The sequence below is a fragment of the Rana temporaria genome, chromosome 1, assembly GCF_905171775.1.
Source record: "Rana temporaria chromosome 1, aRanTem1.1, whole genome shotgun sequence".
Taxonomy (NCBI): domain Eukaryota; kingdom Metazoa; phylum Chordata; class Amphibia; order Anura; family Ranidae; genus Rana; species Rana temporaria.
Window position 1 is genome coordinate 384,587,505 of NC_053489.1, and position 19,418 is coordinate 384,606,922.

The 19,418-nt window shown below is 45.5% G+C and overlaps 1 protein-coding gene across 2 annotated transcripts in view; it reads right to left on the reverse strand.

The window, feature by feature from the left end:
* KDM4B (lysine demethylase 4B) overlaps positions 1-19,418 on the reverse strand; it is a 609,325-nt gene that overhangs the window by 192,170 nt on the left and 397,737 nt on the right. For both annotated transcript variants that reach the window (XM_040322534.1, XM_040322533.1), the window contains exons 13-15: positions 7,258-7,436; positions 6,942-7,128; positions 6,758-6,834 (exon numbers count right to left, since the gene is read on the reverse strand). In XM_040322534.1, coding sequence (XP_040178468.1) covers positions 6,758-6,834; positions 6,942-7,128; positions 7,258-7,436 — 443 coding nt within the window. The remainder of the gene's footprint in view (positions 1-6,757; positions 6,835-6,941; positions 7,129-7,257; positions 7,437-19,418) is intronic.

Below are 19,418 nucleotides of genomic sequence, written 5' to 3' on the forward strand. Positions count from 1 at the left end.
CTGCGGACATACTGCAAAAGATTAACAGAGACTGCGGACATACTGCAGGAGATTATCAGAAACTGCAGACATACTGCAGGAGATTATCAGAAACTGTGGACATACTGCAGGAGATTATCAGAGACTGCGGACATATTGCACAAGATTATCAGAGACTGCGGACATATTGCACGAGATTATCAGAAACTGCGGACATACTGCAAAAGATTAACAGAGACTGCGGACATACTGCAGGAGATTATCAGAAACTGCGGACATACTGCAAAAGATTAACAGAGACTGCGGACATACTGCAGGAGATTATCAGAAACTGCGGACATACTGCAAAAGATTAACAGAGACTGCGGACATACTGCAGGAGATTATCAGAAACTGCAGACATACTGCAGGAGATTATCAGAAACTGTGGACATACTGCATGAGATTATCAGAGACTGCGGACATATTGCACGAGATTATCAGAGACTGCGGACATATTGCACGAGATTATCAGAAACTGCGGACATACTGCAAAAGATTAACAGAGACTGCGGACATACTGCAGGAGATTATCAGAAACTGCGGACATACTGCAAAAGATTAACAGAGACTGCGGACATACTGCAGGAGATTATCAGAAACTGCAGACATACTGCAGGAGATTATCAGAAACTGTGGACATACTGCAGGAGATTATCAGAAACTGCGGACATACTGCAGGAGATTACCAGAGACTGCAGACATACTGCAGGAGATTACCAGAGACTGCAGACATACTGCAGGAGATTACCAGAGACTGCGGACATACTGCAGGAGATTACCAGAGACTGCAGACATACTGCACAAGATTACCAGAGACTGCGGACATACTGCACAAGATTACCAGAGACTGCGGACATACTGCACAAGATTACCAGAGACTGCGGACATACTGCACAAGATTACCAGAGACTGCGGACATACTGCACAAGATTACCAGAGACTGCGGACATACTGCACAAGATTACCAGAGACTGCAGGCATTACTTGTCCTGCAACTTGGGACTTAAACGTTGCATGACAAGTCGTACCCCATGATTTCCAATGAGAACCGTTCATATCTGTGCGACTTCAAAGTAGTCCCTGCATTACTTTGGTCCCACTTTGATGCAACTTGAGGTCCATAGACCTCCAGAATACACAGGCATTGCTTTAAATCGCATCAAAATTGCAGTGGAATTGTGCAACTTTCAGACTGCATTAGCCTGAAAGTCGCAAGATTCTGCCACAATTTTTTGGTGCGATTTTGCAGCGACTTGAAGCAATGCCTTTGTATTCTGGAGGTCTATGGACCTCAAGTCACATCAAGGTGGGACAAAAGTAATGCAGGGACTACTTCAAAGTTGCACAGATATGAACAGTTCTCATTGGAAATCACCAGACCACCCCCCCCCCCACAGTTATTAAAAAAATAACTTTTTATTACAGCACAAATAGCGGCGGTTGTTGCCTGGCATTATTTTCACTGAATATTTAAAAAAAAAAATTGGATTAAGCAGGGGGGGGGTTGGGGTGGAGGTTGGATGCCATTAGCCGAAATTTAAATGAAAAAAAGTTTTTTTCTAATAAGTGGAGGGGGGTGGGGTATTTGCCGGCCATCGAATACATTTTTTTTGTTGAATTAGCAGGGTGGGGGGGGGGGGGGGGGGGGGTTGGTGAATGGTGGATGCTGTCACCGACGCTGGTGTTGTGTGGGGTGTTTTTTTGTTACATACGAGATGTCTGGCAGGCAGGCAGGCAGGCATAGCTGAGCTTATCTGCTCCTCTCCACGGTCGGGCGCACTGAGCTCAAGCAGTCCCGACGTCACTTCCTGTTTTGCCAGTGACGTCGGAACGAGCACAGAGACGAGCGGGTGCACCCTGAAAGCGGGTGCACCCGCTCGGCGATAACCATAATGTCCATCCTGCCGGAAGCAAGTGGCGCGATGGAGAACGCCACAAAGGGATATTTTGGCTTCCAATGAAGCGCCGCGTCTGCAATCCCGCGATTGCACAGACGTGGCGCTACTCTTTCTGCACTGTGCACGGCGTCCGGCGCGCGGACACAGTGCACATATGAGGCCCTTTTTTGGATTTTTTTTTTTTTTAAAGGGACAGGTTTAAAAAAAATTTTTTTTTTTTTTTTTACTGACTGGGGGATGGGGGGCGGCGCCCGGGCGCCCCTATGGACGAGCCGCCACTGACGTCTTATATACCGTAATTAATGTATATCTGCCCAGACTTCACTGCATCCTCTAAAGCAGGCCTAGAGCTACTCTTACTAACTTTATTACCACATCAGACATATTTTATGTATTGAGATGTCAGCATTCCTCAGAAAGACATTTTACAAATGTATCACATGCCCATTACTCATACTCGTCGTATAAATCTGAAATCATCAAAACTAAGTTTTATTGCCCCGTTGGCTGTGGACCTGTTCACATTGTGGAATTCCCATAAAGCCTTTATTAGAGGGTTGCTAATTCAAATGAGCAGCAAGGTAAGGAGACAGTGGTCTCAGCAACTTAATGACCTGATCAAGAATAATTAGAATCGAGAGCAGGAATATGCAATTAGCGGACCTCCAGCTGTTGTAAAACTATAAGTCCCATCATGCCTCTGCCTCTGGGTGTCATGCTTGTGGCTATCAGAATCTTGCTGTACCTCATGGGACCTGTAGTTCTGCAACAGCTGGAAGTCCGCTAATTGCATATCACTGATCTAGAGGTTGATAATAAGTTGTCCTCCTCTCCACAACTTTGTTAATGGTTATTTACCACAGAACAAGAATTGTGTTCTCTATTACACCAAAACGACCACCATATTGAAACTTTAAAAGCTAATAACTATAGATATGGCAACAAAGCGGGCAAGTTGCTAGCCCACCAAGTTAAGGAAAAAATTACAAAGAAAAGGATCACCAGACCCCATCTCTGGTAGCTACAGTTCTTTATACAACTTACAAACAGACCCTAGTACTGCAGATATTAATGAATTTCTAGCTTCGATAACATTGCCAACAATACCTATAAGATTTGGATTTTCTTAACTTCCCCTTTTCCATTCCAGAAGTGGAAACGCTTATAAAAACACTTCCCCATAATAAATTGCCGGGACCAGATGAGTATTCGTCAGAATACTACCAATTATACCATTAGATTTCCCATTTGATTCCAGTCTTCAATGCTGCAATCAATAATGCCTCTTTTCTTCCAGAATGGTTGCAGCTACCATCATTAAAAACCTGGAAAAAAAAAACAATGCGCCACAAAATTTAAGGCCGATTTCACTACTAAATGTAGATGTAAAGTTATATGCCAAATTAATGGCAAACCGATGAGCCAAGCTTTTACCCCAATTAGTGAAACTTGACTAGGTGGGTTTTGTACTGGGCCGCCAGGCCCCAGATGCTACTAGAATGATTAACCTCATCCATGTGATGGGGAGAAATCAAACAAGCCTTCTCTGCTCCTTGTCCTGGATGCAGAGCATGCTTTTGACAGGATACACTGGGGTTACCTTTCCAAAGTCTTAGATAAGTTCGGCATAAGTGGTCACATAATCAGCCATTTCAGCTCTGTACTCTAAGCCTTCTGCTCACATTTTTTTCTGTTGGTTTGTACTCAACAGCATTTGAAATAGCCAATGGGACAAGGCAGGGGTGTCCCCTCTCATCGTTGATATTTTACTACTCATGGAGCCATTAGCAGAGAAAATTAGATCTCATCCTGCAATTCAAGGAATTTCATCCCAAGGAGTTCAGCACACCATCACATTGTTTGCGGACGATGCAATATTGTCCCTAACAGACCCACTCCACTCACTCCTGGTAGTCCACGATGTCTTCGACCAATTCAGTTATTATAAAATCAATGCATCTAAATCCCAAATCTTTGGACTAGGTGTGGATGACGATACAAAATCTATACTGGAGGCCAAGTTTCCCTTCAAATGGGCCTCCCAACACCCTACAATATTTGGGTATCAAGTTAACCTCCCGAACAGCTGACCTCTATAACGCCAATTGCCTACATCTCATCACTGATGTACAACAAGTATTGTCCCTTTAAAAAAAAAAAAAAAAAAAAAAAAAACTCTACTTCTCCTGGTCTGTGAGACATATAAAATGTTACGATTACCAAAATTATTATACTATATTAGAAGGCTGCCTATTCATATTCCAAACTTATTTTCTAGTATAGGGAAAAAAATACTTTAAAAGGTCATCCTACGATACCCACAACACTAACAGCTTGGCGGGAATCCATGTCCCATTTTGATGCCTCTACCAAATGCAAGATAGTTCCTATCCCTCTTGACTCATTAATTTCTCCAGATTACTCTTTTACAAAATGGAAAGATAAAGGCCTTATTACCATTAATGACATAAAGAGTGGTAGGGGCCTCTACCCCTTTAAAGTTCTTGTCCAACAGTATTCACTGCGGAGAGAGTGAAATACATATATACGCCTTTCGCACTTGCTAGCGAACAAATCTCTATCCTCAGTACTGGTTCCAATCCAGGCCTGGACATATTGGAACTCGACAAACCCCAGATGTAAAAGAATCACACTGTTCTATGGCCTGTTGCATGCCAAATCCACATTTGTGAACAACCCACATTTATCCAAGTGGGAAAGGGACCTTACCTGCTCCGATTCCCAATGGGCAAAATTAATTGCAATCACCAATATTCACAACACTTCTACTGGGAGATGGTGCAGAAAAATATATCAGAGGTGGTATTTTATCCCCTATTTAATGTCAAAATTCCCCCCATGTGCTTCCAGTGATTACTGGAGAGGGTGCGGAAACATAGGCACACTGCTCCATATGACCTGGGTGTTGTCTTCATCTCCCCAGTTTTTGGACTGAAGATTTTAAATAAATTTCAAGCATTACAGGAATAATTCTCAAACCTAATGGGGCACAGGCTATCCTTAGCATAAACATCCCCACAAAATCTTTACGTCCAATATGCATGCAGGTTCTACACGCAGCTAGGTCAGCAATTATGAAGTTCTTGGGGTGAAAGAGGCGATTAAGCAGGTTGATGAAAAAAAGTATGGCATATAAAGAGGGTAAAGTTTGAATATCAATTGCAACCGTGGTGTTCCTACCTTAAAGATAGGAATAATACAAGGTCCTATGAGCTATTTGACACACAAAAGGGATCGTATGGTACACCAATGCTCCCTGAAGTATACGGTTTCTTAAAGTTAAAATGATTGTAAAGTCTCGTTTTTTTTCTCAATAAAAATAACAAACATGTTATACTTACCTGCTCTGTACAGTGGTTTTGCACAGAGCAGCCCAGATCCTCCTCTTCTCGGGTCCCTCTTCTCACAAAAAACAGCTTGCTATGGGGGTACCAAGTCACAGCTCTGTGTCCATTAAGACAAAGAGCTGCGACCCTGGCCTTGCCTCGCCCCCTATCTCTCATGATTGGCTGACTGACAGCAGCAGAAGCCGATGGCGCTGCTGCTGTGTCTCAGTCAATCTCAGTCAATCAGAAGGAAGAGTCTCGGATGGCCGAGACACTCGTGAACATTGCTGGACAGAGATGGGGCTCAGGTAATTATTAGAATGGCTGCTGCACACAGAATTATTTTTATTTTAATGCATTAAGATAAAAAATAAACTTCTGACTTTACAACCTCTTTAATTCTTCAAATGTTATCTAGTTCTTCTGATCTGTAAACTCAAGTTACAATGGTGAACTTGTACCCATACATGTCAACATCTAAGTACAATATACAAAGAAACATGACTTGCCTGTGGGACTTTAAATGAGGCGCAACACTCAATAATAAAATCCATATAGTCAAGCAGAAAGGTCAATATGTACATATCAATTAATTCCGTTGCCAGGTACAGTGTTTCAAAGATCAATCCATAATAGGTGTGAACAGTTGTCTATAAAGTATCTAGGTATCCTAGGTTTTAGTCTAGTTGGGCTGCATCCAAATGGCATAATCTATACACTTATATAATTATTAAGCAACATATCACATATGCTTTCTCATATTTGTGTAGTAGATTTATCCAGGTACAATAGAACAAACTGTATACACCTTTCCATATCTGCTGGACTAATTACTGTGTTTGCACTTTCCTCTTCTGTATGTTTTCTGAAAAAACCTTAATAAAAATTTGAAGAAGGAAGAAAAAAAAAAAGACTCAAAGTGTTACTAAACCCAGTAATATGAAAATTGATAAACTGCACAGTTTCTCCAGTGCTGAGAGTTCAGGTAGAGGGGGATTTCCCCTGCAGCCTGTATACATGCCCACATATGTGATGTCAATATCATGTGACCTGGCTAGCTCTGAGAACAAGTAAATGTTCTCTACAGCATAAAAAACACAACTAAGCATGTGCAGGTTTGGCTGCCCTGCCCGTGTTAGCTAGCCTTCCTCAGATATACCGTGCAGGCGGGAGAGGATCCATGCATACAGGATAAAACAGACTTTTTACACAATGCAGAGGATTAACCCCTTAAGTTTCACAGTGAGTATAACAAGCATGCTATACTGCATAAAAAAACTGATTTTACGGTTGTGGGTTTGGTAACTTTAAGAGGGCTGTGTCCACCAATGAATGCAAGAAGAAAATTTTATTTTATTTCTTCTAATTCCCAATAAAAGCATGTGCTTCATAACATTGTTTACAGTTACATATTCTGGCTGTGTACGATTAGAAGGTTTATTTTAGCCAGATTGTTTAGTGACATTTAACAAGGGCTGTAATTTTACTCACAGCACTCCACGCACTGGCAGCACACCGTGAACAGGTCCAGTTCTCCTTAACCAAATCAGGGTGGATTCCATAACAACCTATAAAACAATGCCCCAAAAGGCCTGTGAGTTGAAAAGTGTTTCCCTCAAGTACGATATGTCATACGAGGAACAGGTTAGAAAAAACGTAAATGTATCAAGCTCACTTGCATGGACTTGTAAAAAGCATTTGGCACATGACAGCAGTGGACTGGTATTATCTTCTCCAATATAAGTGTTGACTGGCATTGGATCCACACTACTCTCACTGGGGGTAAAACACATTTCTGGAACAGCTGGTTTTGTTCTTTGCCCTTGTTTTGAGAAGACCGAATCTGACAGGTGAGAAACCTCCTGTTGACAATAATCACAGATGATTACCAAGGGCTCACAGCACCAACATGTAGAATCACAATATGTCATGTTGATCTAAATGTAAGCTTGATTTGTCACATTACAAATAAACAATGCATTCCACATTACCTGAGGGAAAGGAGAGAAGAGAGAGCATACTGCACAGTATGGTTCTGTGAGAGCAGCCACAGAATTAAATTTTCTCTCTGCTAAAAAATTTAAAGGCTTGTTCTTCCATAAATGTGACAAAAGGCTTGGCAAGGTTTCTGGATCCCCAGTATCTTCCTCACCAGAGAAAGGGATAGAATCTGAGAAAGAAGACAGGAGGGATCAGGTTAGTGGCTTAGCAGAAATTACACTTTCTGTTGAACACATTTCTAAATAATTTGAAACTATAAAACATTGGCCCTTAAAAGAAAAAAAGAAAAGAAAAAGTAATTTTAAACTTGCCTGTGAATATCATATTTATGAGAACAGTATAGGACACAGGCTTGCTATTCGATGACCCCGAGTTATATGCTGGTACCTTCTGATGACTCTGGACACTGCCAAATCATCAGGTCATGCCCCCTGGGCATGATCCTATAACTCTTCCTTACTCTAAGTTCTTTAGTAATCCATGCAGAGTAACCAGAGTTAAAGTATACAGAAAAAAGATTTTCTTTTGTACACTTCAACTATGTGATATTTATCGTTTGTCTTATCGTGGTCAATGCTCAAATCCCCCCCACTGCTTAGCCTAAAAAAGCCTGCGGCAACAGGAAGTGGGCAAAGCTTGCACACTACAGGGTCCATTACTCGCAGTATGCCTTATTGAGTACAGTGAGATGTATGGCGGGTGAGTGATTAACCACTTCCCGCCCGGCCTATGGCCGATTTACGTCCGGGAAGTGGTTACACAATCCTGACAGGACGTCCATGGACGTCCTGCAGGATTTCATGCCGCGCGCGCCCGTGGGGGCGCGCAGCGCGGCGATCGGTGATGCGGGGTGTCAGTCTGACACCCTGCATCTCCGATCTCGGTAAAGAGTCTCTCACGGAGACTCTTTACCACGTGATCAGCCGTGTCGAATCACGGCTGATCACGATGTAAACAGGAAGAGCCGTTGATGGCTCTTCCTCCCTCGCGTCTGACAGACACGAGTAGAGGAGAGCCGATCGGCGGCTCTCCTGACAGGGGGGGTTCGCGCTGATTGTTTATCAGCACAGCCCCCCCTCGGATCGCCACATGGACCACCAGGGAAGCCCACCCTGGACCACCAGGGTGGGCAAAAAAAAAAAGTCTGCAAAAAAAAAAAAAAAAGCATTAAAAAAGAAAAAAAATATGCCAATCAGTGCCCACAAATGGGCACTGACTGGCAATATGAGTAAATCAGTGCTGCCACCCCAGTGTCAATCAGTGCCACCCCAGTGTCCATCAGTGCCACCCCACAGTGTCCATCAGTACCACCCCACAGTGCCCATCCATGCCCAGTGCCCATCTGTGCCACCCATAAGTATCCATCAGTGCCACCCATAAGTGCCGCCCATGAGTGCCCATCTGTGCCGCCTATGAGTGCCCATCAGTGCCGCCTATGAGTGCCCATCAGTGCCACATACCAGCGCCACCAATCAGTGCCACCTCATCTGTGCCCGTCAGTACCACCTCATCGATGTCCATCAGTGCCATCTCATCTGTGCCCATCAGTGCCGCCATATCAGTGCCCGTAATTGAAAGAGAAAACTTACTTATTTACAAAAAAATTAACAGAAAAAAATAAAAACGTCATTTTTTTTCAAAATTTTCAGTCTTTTTTTGGTTGTTGCGCAAAAAAAAAAAAAAAAAACGCAGAGGTGATCAAATACCACCAAAAGAAAGCTCTATTGGTGGGAAAAAAAGGACGCCAATTTTGTTTGGGAGCCACGTCGCACGACCGCGCAATTGCCATTCAAAGTGCGACAGTGGTGAAAGCTGAAAATTGGCTTGGGCGGGAAGGTGCGTAAGTGCCTGGTATGGAAGTGGTTAAAGGAGTTGTAAAGGAAAATGTTTTTCACCTTAATGCAATCTATGTATTAAGGTGAAAAAACTTCAGTGTATACGCCCCCCCCCCCCCCAAGCCCCCGTTTTACTTACCTGACCCGTCGAAAGTCCGGCGCTCAGTCCCGAGATACCTTTTGCCGCTCAGCCTGGCCGCTGATTGGCTAGAGCGGATGGATTGAGAGCAGCGCAGCACAGTGTGTGTGAATAGGTCTCAGAGATCACTGAGATTTAACCCCGAAATGTCTGCATTATTGGAAAATGTATAATGAAAAATATAATAAATGTTTCTCATGTAAAAAATTCATATAGATAAAAAAATGTAGTTCATATGTAGCGCCCCCTTACTTTCAGTATGGGCACTACGCTAAAGTTAGTGGGGGAATGGGAGAGTTATTTTGCTCCCATTCATAATTTGTTAAATTTTGGGCTGCTGTCATTTCAGAACTGTCCTGTGGGTCAATCTGCGCTGTATCCCTGGGCGATAGTTGGCGCTAGAGGGGTTCTGGCAGAGCCGCTTTTCCCCAGCAGCCAATTAGAGGAGTTTTCCCTCGCGGAGCATGCTGGGGAGAGTATATCTGTGGCGGACGCCATTTTTGTTAGTTCTTCACGGGTTCCTGGTTCCAGGTGCGGCACCCACCTACAGGGTGTGCGCACATCGCGGGCCCCACCACTATGGCCCACCAGGGCCTTAATTTGGGTCGAGGATCGTCCAGTGTCTTGATGAGAGACCCTGCTTATGCAGTTCAGCAACCCGACCACGTTCAAAAAGGGAGTTTTTTTGCCTTTGCCATCACAACGTGTGACTACCTGACAGATAATGACAATGAATCCACATCTTTGCACAGATTTGGCCTTTTAAAGGCATGTGATCCTAAACTTTTGATCAGCTGAAAAACAGCCTGTTTCAGTTTATTCGTTATTTTCAATTAATTGAATGCTCAAAAAATGTTTTGTCTTACTCTCATTTCTTCTTGTTGCATGTTGAAGCTCTACTTGGAACCTTGTTAAGATCCAACAATGTAAAATATGATTTTTTTGCCATTTTTCAAGTGGTCTTAAACTTTTGATCAGGACTGTATATGTGTGTGCCGAAATAATTTCCAGGCACATGACACCCGACGAACCTAATAAAAGGTTCATATCAACATAATAAAAGAGGGGTGATTAAGAAAAGGGATAATGAATATACATATAAAAATGTCAATTGACAAAAAATTATATACAGAGGAACATATGCACATGAATTCAATGCCTAGTATCCATAGCATCGAATGTGCAATGTTCCCATTGTAAGATGCGAATGCCTGTACCCCAGATGACGATCTAGTGATCGAAACGCGTCGGAACCGCTGACCCTACTGCCTATGTTTTTATGCCTGATTTTATCTGCTGAAATGTGAGTGTAAACCTTACCATTTACTGCCAAGTAAAAATTTATCATACAGTTTTACACTGTGGATTTTCGTTTTCTCTTCCATTTCTCCCTATTTCTGAGCCTCTGGATCTATTGATACTGGCATAAGCCTATTATCATCCCTGGTTGTTACTGGCTGTTTTCCTCCACCATTACATTGTGCACTGCACTGTAGTGGAAACCAACCCCCTGTCTGTCACTCAAGTTACCTTGGAGCCAAGACACCGATATTGTTTAAGCTTGCATGACCCAATAGGTATACGCTTAATTGGGTCCAGTTCCTCTGGTAAGCCTCCCATTTGTACCTTGGTGGCGGATCTACTATCAAATTCTCATCTTTAATGTTTTTTTTCAACACTAAGTCACTTTTTGTTGGACTAATTGATTCACATGGGACTTTATATGTTTACTCATGTATTTTTAATATTTTCACCATCCACTGACTTTCTGAGCACTTATGGTGTCATTATCATATGATTTTAGATCTGTATTTACAGTCTTCTCAGTTGCTTTACATATAATTAGCGCTACACTTTTTGTTTTTTATGTTTGAATGCCTGTATGGGTTGATTCACAACCAAAAGTTGCATGAAAGTTGCATAAACCAAAAATTGCATAAAGGTTGCGTAAAGGAACCCTTCAATGCTACAATTGCTACTAGGAGGGGGGTGACTGAAGTTTTTTATTATTCCCCTGTTTTTACACATATGCGCACAGGCAGTCACATTTCATAATCGCTATAGAAAAAGAGTACTATGCTCACACCATCACAATTACCTGAACATATATCATAAAACATGTACATACATGTTTATATTTTCTTATCTGATTTTAGTTTTTATAAAAAACAATTCCTATGATAATACATGGAAAGGACTCCTCATTGGGCTGATTGATCACTCAGGACTTAAATACACCAGGATCCGGTAATTACACACAATCCCGCACAACAGCCATCAGAGTACACACATATGATAGAGGATTTCTTTTCATGCACCAGTTTCCATCGGTGTAGAATAAGGTTTTAGGTTTATATATCCATGTATATACAAGTATGTACTAGGTTTTATGTTTATATATTCATGTATGTACATGTTTTATAATATATGTTCAGGTAATTGTGATGGTGTGAGCATAGTACTATTTTTCTATAGCGATTATGAAATCCGACTGCCTGTGCGCATACAGTAGGTGAACCCGATTTTGTGTCAATCTCGCTCTCTTTCTCGGCGAGATTGAGCACCTACGAGCCCCATCGCGGGAGCCAGCGCCGAGCTGGCTTGCCGCGATGGAGACAGAGCCGTCATAGAAGCGACGGGAGATCCGACTTGGATTCCCGCCAATTCTACATGTGTGCGGAGTTTGTTATGAATCCTGAGGGGGAAGTCCCCGCCGGATTTTAAATAAAAATCCGGCATGGGTTCCCCCCTCAGGAGCATACCGGGCCCTTAGGTCTGTTATGGGTTGTAAGGAGAGCCCCCCTACGCCGAAAAAAACGGCGTAGGGGGTCCCCCTACAATCCATACCAGACCCGTATCCAAAGCACGTTACCCGGCCAGCCAGGAAGGGAGTGGGGACGAGCGAGCGCCCCCCCCCCTCCTGAGCCGTACCAGGCTGCATGCCCTCAACATGGGGGGGTTGGGTGCTCTGGGGCAGGGGGGCGCACTGCGGCCCCCCCCACCTCAGAGCACCCTGTCCCCATGTTGATGAGGACAGGGCCCCTTCCCGGCAACCCTGGCCGTTGGTTGTCGGGGTATGCGGGCGGGAGGCTTATCGGAATCTGGGAGCCCCCTTTAATAAGGGGGCCCCCAGATACCGGCCCCCCACCCTAAGTGAATGAGTATGGGGTACATCGTACCCCTACCCATTCACCTGCAAGAAAAGTGGTAAAAACACAAATAAACCACACAGGGTATTAAAATATTTTATTAGTCTGCTCCGGAGGCCTCCCCTGTCTTCTTTATTAGCTCTTTTACCAGGGGGAGCTTCTTCTTTGACGTCTTCGGGTGGGTGGGGGCCGCCGTCTGGTTCTCTTCCACCGCCGGGGGGGGTCGCTTTTAAAAAAAACCCCACCCCCCGGCGGGTTTCCTCTGGCGTCTTCGGCGGGGGGGCTTCTTCTTCCGCTATCCCGACGGGTCTTCTCCTCTATCCGGGGGGTCTTCTCAACTCTCCGGGGGTCTCCTATGTTCGCCGCTCTCCGCTGTTGACTCGGCGCACCCCGGTTCTTCGTCTCGCTGTCCGGTGCCTTCTTCCGTGCTGTACGTCTTCTTCTTCTTCCGTGCTGTGAGTTCTTCTTCCGTGCTGTGACGTCATGTTCTTCACCCACGTGGGTAGGTATCACATGGGTAGGTACAGAGCATGATGGGACTGTGAGGCCTATATAGGTCCGATGCAAGGCGCGCATCCGTCATTTCAGCGAGAAGAGCCGGCGTGTCAACATCGGGAGAAGAAGAGAAGTGAAGAACATGACGTCACAGCACGGAAGAAGAATTTACAGCACGGAAGGAGAAGAAGACGTACAGCACGGAAGAAGGCACCGGACAGCGAGACGAAGAACCGGGGTGCGCCGAGTCAACAGCGGAGAGCGGCGAACATAGAAGGAGACCCCCGGAGAGTTGAGAAGACCCCCCGGATAGCGGAGAAGACCCGTCGGGATAGCGGAAGAAGAAGCCCCCCCGCCGAAGACGCCGGAGGAAACCCGCCGGGGGGTGGGGGCTTTTTTAAAAGCGCCCCCCCCCCCCCCGGCGGTGGAAGAGAACCAGACGGCAGCCCCCACCCACCCGAAGACGTCAAAGAAGAAGCTCCCCCTGGTAAAAGAGCTAATAAAGAAGACAGGGGAGGCCTCCGGAGCAGACTAATAAAATATTTTAATACCCTGTGTGGTTTATTTGTGTTTTTACCACTTTTCTTGCAGGTGAATGGGTAGGGGTACGATGTACCCCATACTCATTCACTTAGGGTGGGGGGCCGGTATCTGGGGGCCCCCTTATTAAAGGGGGCTCCCAGATTCCGATAAGCCTCCCGCCCGCATACCCCGACAACCAACGGCCAGGGTTGTCGGGAAGGGGCCCTGTCCTCATCAACATGGGGACAGGGTGCTCTGAGGTGGGGGGGGGCCGCAGTGCGCCCCCCTGCCCCAGAGCACCCAACCCCCCCATGTTGAGGGCATGCAGCCTGGTACGGCTCAGGAGGGGGGGGCGCTCGCTCGTCCCCACTCCCTTCCTGGCTGGCCGGGTAGCGTGCTTTGGATACGGGTCTGGTATGGATTGTAGGGGGACCCCCTACGCCGTTTTTTTCGGCGTAGGGGGGCTCTCCTTACAACCCATAACAGACCTAAGGGCCCGGTATGCTCCTGAGGGGGGAACCCATGCCGGATTTTTATTTAAAATCCGGCGGGGACTTCCCCCTCAGGATTCATAACAAACGCCGCACACGTGTAGAATTGGCGGAAATCCAAGTCGGATCTCCCGTCGCTTCTATGACGCGCTTGCTGGGATGTGCTGTCACTATTCCAGTGAGTGCGTGATGTCGGCGAGATCTGGGCACCATGTCGCCGAGAATCAGCGCGATGCTGTCGTGCTAAAAACATAATATCACAAACACCTACTGTATGTGTAAAAACAGGGGGATAATATTTTTATTTAGCATTTTTATTTATCTATTTATTTATTTACTTATTAGTTAATGGGTGTGTATACACAGTTATTATAACAATAGTCTTATCACTAGACACGGTAGACCACAAACTGTTACTAATGCGACTAGCCAAGGTAGCAGAAGTCGCAGAAGGTGATTTACCATGGTTTTCTTCCTTTCTTGAAAACCGTTCACAAACAGTTAAATTGGGTTGTTTCACGTCGGAAAAGCGCATGGTGTCATGTGGAGTCCCCCAAGGATCCCCCCTGTCACCGGTGCTATTCAACATCTATCTTCGCCCTCTCTTTGATATTATCAGTAGCCAAGAACTACTCTATCACTCTTATGCAGACGATACGCAACTGTATTTTCGCATCTGCAACAAAAAGGATCATCATCTCAGTTTAGAGAAATGTCTCTCTTTGATAGAAAACTGGATGACGAAGAGTTATCTTAAACTCAACAGTTCAAAAACAGAACTCCTTATGTTTCACGCCAGCCGAAAGAGTCAACTGGCAACAACCTGGACACCCCCGCCCATTCTGGGCCAAATCATCACCCCTAGCTCCAAAGTCAAAAGTCTCGGGGTCATCTTCGACACCTTCATGACAATGGACGCACAAATAGGGTCAGTAGTCAGCGGAGCGCACCATCTGTTGCGCCTACTACGCAGACTTATTCCATTTATCCCCAAAGAAGACGTAGCAGTCGTGGTGGGAACAATCGTGAATTCCAGACTGGACTATGCTAACGCCCTCTACCTCGGACTCCCAAAGTACCAAATCTCCCGTCTGCAAGTCGTTCAGAATACGGCCGCCAGACTGGTGACTGGGAAAAAAAAATGGGAATCAATCTCACCTTCGTTGAGAACCCTTCACTGGCTGCCAGTAAAAGACAGAATTGCATTTAAGGCACTCTGCCTGACACATAAGTGCATCCATGGGAAGGCTCCGCAATATCTTTGCGACAAGATAGAACCTCACAATTCGAATCGCGTTCTGCGATCCACCGACCAAAATCTGGTCAGGGTACCAAAAACCAAATACAAGTCCAAAGGAGAAAGAAGGTTTGCTTTTCAGGGTCCTAGACTATGGAACGCTTTACCAACCAGCATTCGGTTGGAGGAAAACCACCTGACCTTCAGAAGACGGATCAAAACTCTGCTCTTTTGATGTCATGAGACACGAACAACTAGCGCCCAGAAGCGATTCAGTTCGCATGCGCCGCGCTTTATAAGTTTTTCATTCATTCATTCATTCACTAGACACACACATCTATCTAATCTAATTCAATCTAATTTTATTTTAATGCATTTTTTTTTATACGGTTTTATTATATTTACAGATAAATTCATATAGCTTCAGCCACTTTATTTATATCTCTTTTTAAATATGAACTACATTTTTTTATTTATATGAATTTTTTACACGAGAAACACTTATTATATTCGTTTTTCATTATACATTTTCCAATAATCCAGACATTTCAGGGTTAAATCTCAGTGATCTCTGAGACCTATTCACACACACACAAATGATTGTGGTTAGGGATTCAGATCTGGCAACCCCATTGGTCAATTAGTTTTGACCCATCAGGGGTTAGCATTGATCACATCTTTGAAAGTTTGCTATATATTAGATGTGATGTTTTATAATTGTCAGCTATGATTAAGCACTAATATATAGTGCGAAACACGTCAGCTGATTTACTCCTGTGTTGTGTGCTGTGACTTGTAGTGCATTTTTCCTTTTTTAAATAAAGACAACCATCAAGGTTTTTTGGAGTGCGGCTGTCCATATTTTCTTTTTCCATTTGTTGCCTTGAGCATTGCCAGCACCCTTGATCTCCTGAGACCATACTGATCATCCTAACACAATCCACCTGGAGCGGTAACTTTCTTTCTTTCATTGTCTTGGATTGTACATGTCTTTGGTAAAAAAAAAAGTCAATAAGCATATATTTATTGGTTTGTACAAAAGTTATAGGCCCGGATTCACATACCTGAGCGCATCTTTATGCCGGCGTAGCGCATCTCATATGCGCTACGCCGACGTAACACAGAGAGGCAAGTACAGTATTCACAAAGCACTTGCTCCTAACGCTGCGCCGGCGTAACGTAATTTCCTCGGCGTAAACCCGCCTAATGCAAAGTACGTGGAAGTGGGCGTGATACATTTAAATGAGCCGTGATCTCATGCAAATGATGGGCCGAACGAACAGCACATGCGCCGTCCCATGGATGCATCCCAGTGCGCATGCTCAGAATCACGTCTAAAATACTCCACAAGATAAGTCGAATCACTGCCTACGATTTGACGTAACCTATGCCCAGCCCTATTCACGTACTACTACGTAAACAACGTAAAATACGATGGCTGTTCCCTGGTCCATACCTTAACATGACTTACCCCTGCTTTATGAGGCTTAACTTTACGCCGGACGTACGACTTACGTAAACCGCGTATATGAATGCGCCGGGCGCAAGTACGTTTGTGAATCGGCGTATCTCCCTCATTTGCATATTCGATTCGTAAATCAATGGAAGTGCCCCTTGCGGCCAGCGTAAATATGCGCCCATGATACGACGGCGTAGGAAACTTACGTCGGTCGGATGAAGCCTAATTTCAGGCGTATCTAGTTCTATGGGCACGGCGCATAGATATGACGGCGCACATTTACACTTACGCGGCGTATCTCAAGATACGTCGGCGTAAGTGCTACGTGAATCCGGGCCATAGTGTCTACAAACTAGGGTACATTTTCTGGAATGTATGCAGCTTTTAGTTTATGACTGCCTATCTCATTTCTTGAGGTGCTAAAATTGCAGGGCAGTACACCCCCCAAATGACCCCATTTTGGAAAGTAGACACCCCAAGGAAATTGTCGAGAGGCATGTTGAGCCCATTGAATATTTAATTTTTTTGTCCCAAGTGATTGAAGAAAAAAAAAAATAGGTTGTCACTAAATGATATATTGCTTACATATGCCATGGTTATATGTGGAATTACACCCCAAAATAATTCTGCTGCTTCTCCGGATTATGGGGATACCACGTGAGACTTTTTGGGCGTATTTCTCCTGGTGTGAATCCAGAGGGACGTACAGGACCCCGAAAATCAAGCACTGCCTTCAGGATTTCTAAAGGCGTACATTTTTGATTACACTCCTCACTACCTATCACAGTTTTGAAGGCCATAAAATGCACAAAACCCCCGCAAATTACCCCATTTTGGAAAGTAGACACCCAAGCTATTTGTTGAGAGGCATGTTGAGTCCATGAAAAAAAAAACTATTTTGCCACACGTTGCGGGAAAATTACAAACTTTTTTTTTTCTTTTTTACACAACGTTGTCAGTAAATGATATATTGTTTAAACATGCCATGGGCATATGTGAAATTGCACCGCAAAATACATTCTGCTGCTTCTCCTGACTACGGGGATACCACATGTTAGAGGTCGACCGATATGGGTTTTTCTCTAGCCGATGCCGATATTTGGAAATCGGGGCGGCCGATATGTGTTGACGATTTTTGCGACCGATTTTTTTATTTATTTTTTTCCCCTCATCTCAAAAAACCTAGGGTGGAGAGGAGATAATTGTTTAGGGTGGAGTGCAGCCTGTCAGTGCCACATCAGTGCAGCCCATTATTGCCCACCAGTTCAGCCTATCAGTGTCCATCAGTGCCACCTCATTGGTGTCTATCAGTGCCCACCAGTGCCACCTCATCAATGCGCACCAGTGCATCCCATTATTGCCCACCAGTGCATCTCACCAGCGCATATCACCAGTGCATCACCTCATCAGTGCCCACCAGTGCATCACCTCATCAGTGCCAACCAGTGCATCACCTCATCAGTGCCAACCAGTGCATCACCTCATCAGTGCCAACCAGTGCATCACCTCATCAGTGCCCACCGCCACCAGTACAGCCCAATGTCATTCACTGCCACCAGCGGAAAGATCCAGGCTCCGTTCCATCTCCCAGCACAAGAAAGCTCCAATGTCCCTGGCCCTGGCGTGCTGCCCCGCCTATGCCTACAATCCCCAGAATGCAGAGCGGGCCTGTAACCGCCAATCGGCGGCTGCCGCTGCCGACATCCTCCACATCCTCCACTGCGCGCCCTGCCTCTGCCTACAAACCCCAGAATGCAGCGCGGGCCGGTAACTGCATTCTGGGGTTTGTAGGCAGACGCAGGGCGCGCAGCACGTCAGGGGAGGTTTTTTTCAGAGTGGAGGATGTCGGCAGCGGCGCCGCCGATTGGCTGTTACAGGCCCGCTGGTTGGCTGTCGCGCTGGGTGTCCCAAGATGGCTGCGGCTCCAGAGCTAGGCCGAAGCCGCGGCCTTTCCTGATGCTGTGACTGCGGCGGCAATCCGCGGATACAAACCTCAATACCTTCCGATTGAGTCGAGACGCCAGGAGATCTACGTCTGGCGTGCCCCATCTTTGGCAAAGGAGCTGAAACACCTCCGGGTGCAGAGAACATTCTCCTTGGTCCAGCATCTGGCGACTCAGGTAGTCCGCCTGCCAGTTTTCCACACCCGGAATGTATATGGCTGACAGTGCCAGTATGCTCCTTTCTGCCCACCTTAGGATGTGAGCGACTTCTGACGCTGCAGCCAAGCTTTTTGTTCCTCCTTGATGGTTGACATATGCCACCGCCGTGGACCCTGACTGGACGCCCTCGTAGCCTCTGAAACCATGTGGAGAGGCACAGCCTGATCGCCCGAAGTTCCAGGACATTGATCGGCAAATTGGAATGCTCTGGAGACCAGCGACCCTGGGTCGACTGAACACCCCAGTCGTGATGACTGTCCAGTGATAAGGAAGGAACGACTTCCCGGACAGAAGTGCCGGTGAGGTCAGCCACCAAACTAGGGAGGCCCTGACCAGGTGGCTCACCCGGATTTGATAATCCAGGGATGATAGGCACTTGTCCCATCTGGACAGAATTTCCTTCTGTAGCACTCGCGTGTGAGATTGCGCATATGGTACCGCCTCGAAGGAGGCCACCATGAGGCCCAGGACTCTCATGCAAAAGCAGAGTGACGACCATTTCTGGGATGTCAACTGCCGTACCGCACCCGAAGGGTCTGCAACTTTTCCACAGGGAAAGAGACCTTTGCCTCTGAGGAGTTCAGAATCAATCCCAGATATACTAGGCGTTGAGTCGGTACCATTACTGACTTCTAAATGTTCAGTACCCACCCAAGGTGTCT